The 9,749-nt window shown below is 50.8% G+C and overlaps 1 protein-coding gene across 1 annotated transcript in view; it reads left to right on the forward strand.

Annotated features, from left to right (window-relative positions):
* COMP (cartilage oligomeric matrix protein) overlaps positions 1–6,603 on the forward strand; it is a 13,898-nt gene extending 7,295 nt beyond the window's left edge. The window contains exons 6-20 of the mRNA XM_010086932.1: positions 134–147; positions 276–401; positions 547–705; positions 1,261–1,365; positions 1,548–1,655; positions 1,903–2,062; positions 3,285–3,403; positions 3,804–3,856; positions 4,272–4,465; positions 4,899–5,077; positions 5,289–5,337; positions 5,565–5,761; positions 5,900–6,072; positions 6,245–6,384; positions 6,557–6,603. Coding sequence (XP_010085234.1) covers positions 134–147; positions 276–401; positions 547–705; positions 1,261–1,365; positions 1,548–1,655; positions 1,903–2,062; positions 3,285–3,403; positions 3,804–3,856; positions 4,272–4,465; positions 4,899–5,077; positions 5,289–5,337; positions 5,565–5,761; positions 5,900–6,072; positions 6,245–6,384; positions 6,557–6,603 — 1,823 coding nt within the window. The remainder of the gene's footprint in view (positions 1–133; positions 148–275; positions 402–546; positions 706–1,260; positions 1,366–1,547; positions 1,656–1,902; positions 2,063–3,284; positions 3,404–3,803; positions 3,857–4,271; positions 4,466–4,898; positions 5,078–5,288; positions 5,338–5,564; positions 5,762–5,899; positions 6,073–6,244; positions 6,385–6,556) is intronic.
* Positions 6,604–9,749: the final 3,146 nt, after the last annotated feature.

Consider the following 9,749-nt stretch of genomic DNA (forward strand, 5'->3'; position numbering starts at 1 on the left):
GCTAGCTGGTCATCGGACACAGTCTTTGACCTTCTTGCTCCATTAACTCTCTTCTGTCCTTTCACAGTAAGGAGATACTCTGACAGCTCAGCTTGGAGCAGAGCTGTTTTTCCAGGCTAAAATCTCTGGTGACTCTGCTTGCCTGGGGTCAGGAGTATTGCTGGGATCTGGCTCAGGCTTGTCTGAAGAAAAACCTTTGAGCTGTGGGTCCTACTAAGGTGTCAGGAGCTTTGCATCTGCATCTCGCGATGCCCTAATTCTGTAATCTGATGTAGTACCTGCTTAACAGTGAAGTTAACGTCTATTTTGTTCTTCCTGGGCAGGTTTGTACTGACATCAATGAATGCGAGACAGGTGCTGCCAGAAATTGTGTCCCAAACTCCATCTGCATCAATACACGGGTAAATATTCCTGCAAAGCCTCACATGGATCTCTCCTCCCCAGGCTCTGGGGCCTCTGCTAGCTGTGGCAATCCAGCTGCTGAGGAAGGTTCCAGCAAAGGTTTACCAGGACTGAGAGTTAATTCCCTATTGCTTTTTCTTGCAGGGATCCTACAAGTGCGGGGCTTGTAAACCCGGCTTTGTTGGGGATCAAGTCAACGGCTGCATGAGCCAGTCGGTGAGGCGCTGCCCTAACGGTGAAATCAGTCCATGCCATGAGAAAGCAGAGTGCATCGTGGAGCGCGACGGGTCCATCTCCTGCCAGGTAGGGTCCAAACCTCCCTGCGACTGGGCTCTGTTCACTCTGGGCTCCCTCCCGCTGTGCTTGCTCTCCTGGGTCTGCCACTGCCCTCTCCTGGAGAGCGTGACTTCCCGACACAGCCCTGCTCTCCAGCAACACCTGAGCTGCGGCAATATCTCCTTCTGGGCTCTCTGGAGACGTGGGCTGTTTCTGTTGTTGATCCACTGTTGGTTGTTTGGGGTTTTTTTTGCCTGAAGCACTACAAATTTGTCAGTCATGGAACATTACACACAGCTGAGCAGGGACAAGCACTGTTCAGCAACCTGCTGGAGCCAAGAATTTTTGCTGCTGCATCTGTCTTTATAATCTCAGGAACAAGCAGAGAGCTTGTATCTGAGCTATGTAAAATGCTCTTTGCAGCATAACTGTTTCTTCCAGACCATATTTTTCTGCAGAGTGTTGTGTACCTGCATATGCAATGTTTTGTGCAGGTTCTCATGTAAAACCTTCAATTTTGGAGGCATGTGGCCATCAGGGGACTCGCCAGCAGCCTCATTTTGTTTATCTGCTGTCTTCCAGTGCCTCGTGGGGTGGGCAGGGAACGGCTACGTCTGTGGGAAGGATACAGACATCGATGGAGTCCCTGATGAGAAGCAACGCTGCACCGACAAAAAATGCCGCAAGGTAAGATGTGGTTGTCTCATGTTTCGCTGGAAACAGTACACCAGAGGGATGTCTACCTAAAATTAGGCAATTCTGGTTTGAGGGCAGGCCTTGGGTGCTGGTGAGACCCTGCCCAACCTTCAGAACTCAGCCGAAATGACACGCACAGCTTGCTGACAGGCTCTTTGTTGCTCTTCTTCCAGGACAACTGCGTGACTGTCCCCAACTCTGGCCAGGAGGATGCAGACAGGGACGGAATTGGAGATGCTTGTGATGACGATGCTGATGGAGATGGGATATTAAATGCTGAGGTTTGAATTCTAATGTTTAAGCCCTGCCATACCTCACTCACTTGGTCAGGCACTGGTTGGAGATGTTTTTGGGTGCTGCTGGTATTCCCTGAACTAGGGACTAGGCTGAATAGAGGGAACCAAGACTGGCTGCAGAGAGGCTGCTGGGCTTCTCGCAGCAGCTGGTCACATACTTTTTTCTTCCTTACTCCTCAGTAGCACGCTGAGCGCCCAACATCTCCCCTCAGCCAGTCCCTCTCTCCCGCAGGACAACTGCGTGTACACCCGCAACGCAGACCAGCGCAACGCCGACAAGGATAACTTCGGTGACGCCTGCGACAACTGTCGCCAAGTGAAGAACAACGATCAACGGGACATTGATGGTGACGGGAAGGGAGATGAGTGTGACGATGACATGGATGGAGATGGTAAGAGCAGCTGCACAGCATCCTCAGAGAGGTGTAGATATACTAAGAACCAGAAAGCTGTTCAGCACGCAGCTAGAGATCCTCACGGCAGGTACCAGCCTTCAGCGGCTTGAGCTCTACAGGAGCAGAACTAATTTCTGCTGAGATGAAGCACAGCTCAGTTCTTAAGATGCCAAGTTGAGCAGTCAAGCCTTCATCCTTCACAGTTCAGCTCCTGCAGGGTTTAAAGATCTATCTTCAGGATGGTGCTCTCAATTTTTATTAGCACTCTTATTGTGTGCAATCACGTCAAACCTGTGCCAGACTTAAGGAAGAAAGATGCACCAGGCAAACTGATCTCAGTCCAGACAAGGACACTACTTTGCACTGCAGTTTAATCTTATGAGGAACTATGGGAATATCCGAGTTGTTAGTAGCTACTGGCTCAAGGGAGTAACTCTCCAGGCTGTCTTCTGGGGGGGGGGGAAAAAACCTGGCTGGCTTTAGAAACAGTCTGTGCGCTAATGATGCTGTATTTGCACAAAGCCTGCTTTCACAGCCAGAAATCACAACTGCTGCTGGCCTGAGACGTACTACAGAGTATTTCCAGCGCATCCAGTGCTGTTTGGGTCTGGCTACATCCTGCCAAGCAGCTCCCTGCTGGCATGAGCTGCTGGTGGAGTAGGTAAATGCAGAGGAGGGGGAAGTGAAGTCATACAGGTCGCCAATGAGATTGTTCCCGTCCTGTCTCGGACCTTGAAGAGACACTGTCTGAATCTTCCACGTCAAATAGCCAAGATTAACCTTGACTAATTTTATAACGTCTACCTACTTCAAAGGAAAAAGGCAAAAAGGCTCTGTCATGGTTTTCCAGACAGTTTCATCTTCAGCCACTCCCTCCTGCACAGACATGGTGCCAGGTTGGAGCCATGGTTCAGTTCTTTGGCTGTCTCTGAGGGCGGCAGTGAGGACACTTCCTCCCAGGTCCATGTGCGATAGCACGCTCAGACACCCAGCATGATGCACGCTGGAGACTGTTTTAAGATCAGTTGCTGCTGATCTCTCCCATCCTCTGTAGCTGCTAGGATGTAACTTAAATTAAAGGTGTGTAAAATGTACACAAAACCTGAAACTTGCTTCGCTACACGGATTCAGCTGTCCTAGTTTTTTTACCATCTTACATCCAAATGAGATCTTGCTGCCCAGACCCGAACAGCCCTGATGGCTCCACTTTGTTTTACAGGGATCAAAAACCCAACAGACAACTGCAAAAGAGTTCCTAACCCTGATCAAAAAGATAGCGACGGTGATGGAGTAGGAGATGTGTGTGACAGCTGCCCCACAGTCAGTAACCCAGACCAGGTACGGGAGCACTCCCCAGTTCCAGCCTTACGGGTTCATTTTTCTCACTCCAAACAGCGCTTGTGTCACCTGCCCAAGGTGGGCACACCTGGGACCTCACCAGCATTACCGCTCACAAACTTTAGCTGCCATCTCACAGTACAACAGTACAGCCTCTCGAGATCAAAGGCCCTGGGGTACAGGAAAGTCAGAGGAAGCGGTGCACTCGGGATTTCTCTCCTCCTGCCCACTCACCTGTGTTTAGAAATAGCACTGCCTGGATTCATCAGGGCAGCTTGTTATCAGCTCTGTTTCCAACCAGAAATGACCACGGCCCTGAGGCCACCACCTCCCTTTGTATTACCTAATCCTCCTCTTCACCTACGGAAAGTTTAAATTATTTTTTGCTTTATTTTACTAGAAAGATACGGATCATGATCTAGTGGGAGATGTCTGCGACACCAACCAGGACAGGTGAGAGCTGCAAAAATTACACTTGGGTTGCACGAAATCTTGGGGATAGAGGTGGGGGAAAAAGGCACATGGTGGCAACTCCGTGACATCCTGGCTTGGCCTCAGAGGTTCAGGGAGGTGGAATTTGTTCAGACCTCAAAAAACTTTGCCTGTGGCAGCATGGCCCAAGGGCTGGCAGATGTCAGCTTGGTGACAGCAGGCTCGCTTGTCACTAGCTCCCGCTCACAGCTCTGTCCCTAGGCTACAGCTGGAATATTTCCGATTCGTTGTTGGTGTAATAGCTTAAGGCTTCTTAAGTCTCAACTCACCAGCGTCTGCTTTCTTATTGAGGATCCCAACTCCTAGAAATGTGTTGCTTGCTTATTTTAAAAGCACGTGTCAGTGGATGACCTTCACCTGTCATTTCCTCCACCAGTGATGGGGACGGCCACCAAGATTCCCGGGACAACTGCCCAACGGTGCCCAACAGCTCCCAGGTGGACACGGACAATGACGGGCTGGGAGACGAATGTGATGATGACGATGATAATGATGGGATTCCAGATGAGAAACCTCCAGGCCCCGACAACTGCCGGCTGGTGCCTAACCCTGGCCAAGAGGACTCAGACAGTAAGAGAAACGGGCGCGCGCTAGCTCTCCCTGGGGGGCTTCTGTTCCTGGTGCCCAGCACGTACCAGTTGGACCTCTAGAGACAGCCAGGACCTAAGATCTCCCCAGTACTGACCTGAGAGAGCCTTACATCATTTCCAGATCTGCAATATCCCTGACATCACGATCATTTTTGGGAAAAGTTATCTTCCAGAAGCATCAACAGTTTGAGGTGTTTCTTCTGTTCACAGCATCTCTGCAAGCAGGAGAAGCCTCAGGGTTTCTTTGCAGCTGATTTAAAGAGTGCAGCAGTGCAGTGAACACCTCGGAACCTTGCACAGACACGGCTGCCTCCACCTGTGCTAGCCAGAAGCTGGCCAAGTAAAACTCAGGTGCAAGGGGCAGGAGAAATTCCTGAAAGCTTATTGCTCCTTTTCTTCTCTCACGCTCCCAGGTGATGGCGTGGGAAACCTTTGCGAAGATGACTTTGACAGAGACATGGTGATCGACAGAATCGACGTGTGCCCAGAGAACGCCGAAGTGACACTAACAGACTTCAGGGCTTTCCAGACGGTGGTGCTGGACCCCGAGGGTGATGCACAGATTGACCCCAACTGGATTGTCCTCAACCAGGTAGGGGACTGCTCCAGGGCAGGCCAGGGAGGCAGGGGAACAAGCCGGTACCAAACTGGACGCAGGTTTCATTAAAAGACTTTTCAGGCTTAACGGTACGATTCAGCAATGTCCTAATCCTGCAGTCTCACCCTTGGCCACCTCTCCCCTGAGCACTCAACAGCAGCACAGTTTGGAGAGATACTCATGAGTCAACATTCCTCTTTCTCAGGGCATGGAAATTGTCCAGACCATGAACAGCGATCCCGGCCTGGCTGTAGGTGAGGCTCTGATTTTTGTCCTTCTGGAAGATTCTCTCTTGTAAAAGCTGCACTAGGTACGCAGTTAATAAGTATTTCAAACACTGCTTAATGATTCCGTCCACCTCTTGGGCAAATGTTTCCTGGAGTAGGCACTGCCTTCAGATGTGGCTTAGCAAAATCCATCTCCCCGCTCTGAATCCAGGCCAGGAAGGATCGACATTTTTATGTTTTCCCACCGATTACAGGTTACACGGCATTCAACGGCGTGGACTTTGAGGGCACATTCCACGTCAACACTGCCACAGATGATGACTACGCCGGCTTCATATTTGGCTACCAGGACAGCTCCAGCTTTTACGTGGTCATGTGGAAGCAGATGGAACAGACGTATTGGCAGGCAAACCCCTTCCGAGCAGTGGCAGAACCCGGAATTCAACTAAAGGTAAAGAGAAAGGATTCGGGGGTGGATTATTTATCACCTTGTTCTGAGCTGTGCTGCTCGGACACACACAGTGCAGGGAGCAGCTGTGGTCAGTCAATCCTTTACCCACACACTCGACCGGTCTCTTCTCTGCGTTAGGCGGTGAAATCCAAAACAGGCCCCGGGGAGTATCTCCGCAATTCCCTCTGGCACACCGGAGACACCACGGACCAGGTGAAGCTGCTCTGGAAAGACCCCCGCAACTCTGGCTGGAAGGACAAGACGTCCTACCGCTGGTTCCTGCAACACCGGCCTCAGGTTGGATACATCAGGTGAGGAGTCCACCATCTCCCTGGCACGGCCGAGGGGAATGGAACACACCAAAGCAGCACCTCCAGTGCGGTCTGGTCATAAGAACCAGGGAGAGTGTCTGACGGAGGAAGGATTTCTCCAGGGGTGCATCAGGCTCACGCTCATGTCCTGCACCCGCTTCTCCTCCTCCAGAGCTCGCTTCTACGAAGGGCCTGAAGTCGTAGCGGACACGGGAGTTGTCCTCGATACAACCATGCGAGGAGGGCGCCTGGGGGTCTTCTGCTTCTCCCAGGAGAACATTATTTGGTCGAACCTGCGTTACCGCTGCAATGGTGAGTTGATTTGGAAGGTCAGATATAGGAATTTTTGCCATTTTGCTTTCAAAATGTTGATTTGTTCTTGGCCAGCCTACACGTGCATCTGTAACGGGACGTCATGCAGCAGCTCATTCTGTTTTTCATCTCTGGTTCTAATCTATATTTGCTTTAATCTCCTCCTCCTCAGACACCATCCCAGAAGACTACGAAACATTTAGAGTTCAGCAAGACTAACCCTCGATTTAAACATCTGTCTGGCCAGACTTGCTTTAAAGCCGCGCTCCGCTGCCCCACTCCCGCTGGTATCCCGTATCCAGAACTGTAAGTACCGCACCACTGCGCCCTGCACGGCCCCGGGTCGGCGCGTTATCCGGCATCTCTTCTACAACAGCAACTTTCTTTCAACGCTACGAAAACCTGTTGGAACGGCGGAGGTGTAGACAGCGAGTGTGACGAGAAGCCTGGGCTGCTGTCAGCGCTCGTTCTCTACGCTACACGGAAAAAGCTGTGCTGAGGAGCTACCTGCGGTAGCTGGAATTGTTCGAGTAAGTTTAGCGTGGATGATTCCCAGGAATCTTTTCCCTACTCAAAGGCTCTCATGTGTGAACGGCGTTCTCCTTCTCAAGACCTACTCCAAAGCAAAGCCAGCACTAGGCTGAAAGGGACGCAGAGAGCAGCCTCTGTGCAAGTTGCTCACAAAAAATTTTAAAAAGCACTTTAAGGAGAGTATCTTTGTTCTGGAATGTTGGATAGGAAATACTCTGGAGTGTTGGATAATAAATAATAGACTTCTCCTTGGTCATGTGTGTGTTGCTTTTTCCTCTTCTGACACTCTTGCGATAGAGCTGTGTGCCAGGGAAACCCTCGGGAGGGGACCGCAGCGGTACGAGAGCCCGTGGCTGGGTTAATGATCCCGGGAGCGGTACAAATGCCCAGGGACGCCCCTTCTTTCCCGACCCTCCCTCGTGTTCCTGTCCTGCCTGGTTCGTGTGAGCGGCAGGGGGTTGTAGAAGGATCACTGAAAGCTTTGCGCTCCATTTGTCTCCTGACCCCACGCCAGGGCTCCACAAACAGTCGAGGAACTGGGAGAACTGGAGCCGCTGGTGGGGAGGGTGCTCCCTGGAGCTGGGAGCAGGCGACTCTCCCAAAGGGCTCCTGGAGCTGGTGACCTGGAGTCTTACACCCGCCCGGGCGCAGTCCCACCTCCTCCAGGCGAACAGGAACCCAGCAGCATCCCGGCTGCCTGGAGGCGATAAAAACCAGATTGTGCGAGATGCTGGAGGTAAGCAGCTCGCGTTAATTATCCCGAAACTCGCTCATGGTTGAGTTGCATGTTCCCGAGGCAGCAGCGTAAGCAGAGGTCTGGTCACTGGACCACGCACATGGGCTCAGCCTGGCTGGGGATCGAGTTTGTGACGCTCCACACAAAACACTCCCGAGCACCAGCTTCTCCCCCGCACCCCTGCCCCTCGGGGCAGAACACCACCGCGGAGGAGCCCTGCGCACAGGCAGGGAACAGGATCAGAGATTCATTCCGTTCCCCAGGGCTCTGGAACAACTGCCCGGGCTGCGGGAGGAGCTCGCTCTGTCCCCGCTGCCGCCGTGACCCAGAACTCCTCACCCCTGGCCCCACGTCCCTCCGTGACCAGCCTAACGCACGGCTGACGGCAGCGAGAGCTACACCCAGTCGTTACGCGCACTCACACACACACACACACACACGTGGGACAGGCTAATTAGCCAAGTCTGAACGCTTCCTCCCTCATTCCCTCTTTCAAAGACAGACAGACAGACTCTCCTTACCCCAGGGAGCTCCAACGCCCAGAAGCATGACTGAGGTGATGCAGAGACAGTCACCACGGCGTCACCGAGAGAGCTCAGAACGCGGGGAGCGCTCAGGAGAGAGGTTAAATCTCGAGACTCAACACCTCTCCGATCAGGTGCAGCTTCCCCTCCGGGCAAGAGTTGGGTTTGCGCAGCGGTAAGAGCCAGCTGAGCAAAATAATTTGGTTTTTCTGTTTCTTTATGAGCACTGAACATCGATATTCCAACACTGCAACCCGCCAGTCCAAAAGCAAACCCCCAGCACCGCTACGGAAAAGCTAAGCAGCCAGAGACAAAACCATTTGAACTTTTATTACATTTCATTTACAAATAATGCAAAGATACAAAGACAAAAGCCTTCACACAAAAAAGAAAAGATCGAAAAGAATGTACATTGAGTTGAGCTGCTTTTTCACATCATTTCTCAGATTGCAAACACTTAAAGCCAACTTCAGTTTTCCACTTTTACCTATAGAAAAACACAATAAATAAAACTTTTATGTCGCAGGGACAACTTTTCCAGAGTTCCTGTGCCACCGACGCTGTAGCTGAATATAGGATTGCATATATCAGTGAAATAATCCAGAAATTATTGGAATAGAAAAAGTTTAGCTTGTAAAGAACAGTATATTATACTGTCTCTGAAAATGCATAAATCTGACATTTTTCCCAAGCTCCATGAACGACATAAAGTTGTTTTTAGCTGCCAGTCTGTGAGAGAAGCTGCCAAAAGCAGCCGGATTTAATGTCAGGAAAATCAAACTTTCCCTTCCCGAGCGCTAATACGTGTAACTCCCACTTCTACAAGGAATCCTGCCACGCACGGGGCTCCGTAAGGTCAGAAGAAAAAGTCTCTCAAGTTCTAGTTCCTCCCCAAAAATAAAACTTCGATATCTACTTGTCTGATTAGCTACTAGCTGGCTGATACAATATTTAACGACTACGCTGCATAACGCCGACCGCAGCTCGGCGGAATATTTGTACGCGCGGTTCTCTCCCGACCGCGTCGGTGCTCATGCCGTGGATATCCAGGATCCAGCAAGTGAAGAACGTTTTGTTTAAGCAAGCCCTATCCCCCCCATAAATATCCTCATATAACTTTATATTCATCATCTACTCTGCAAGCACAGAAGCTTCACCTATTTATCTTCTCGATATTTAACGTCTTAGAAATCCCAACGCTGAGCCAAGCCTCATCTCCTTTCCAACGGAGGCTCCTGACATTACACACAAGCAGGGACAGCTCAGAACTGCTGTTCTTCCCCGACAAACAGCCCGAGCAGGTTTGGTTGAATTAAAAAATAAAATAAAATAAAATTGCCCTTTGCATGGTATAATTCAATTTCTCAGAGCATATTCAAACCCTGTAAAATTTCTGAAGGAAACACTGACAACCCCACTCCTCCCGCTGCAGACACCAGTTATTGGATTTATAAACAGAGACCTCTCGTCCCTTTTTTCTAAACCACGGGACAAAAAAAAAAAACCTTGAACAATCCGTGGGAGGTGCACAGATGAACCTCACGTCTCCCCGCGCAGACGGAGCAGCTCCGGCG

Source organism: Pterocles gutturalis, unplaced genomic scaffold (genome assembly GCF_000699245.1).
Source record: "Pterocles gutturalis isolate BGI_N339 unplaced genomic scaffold, ASM69924v1 scaffold31371, whole genome shotgun sequence".
NCBI lineage: Eukaryota > Metazoa > Chordata > Aves > Pterocliformes > Pteroclidae > Pterocles > Pterocles gutturalis.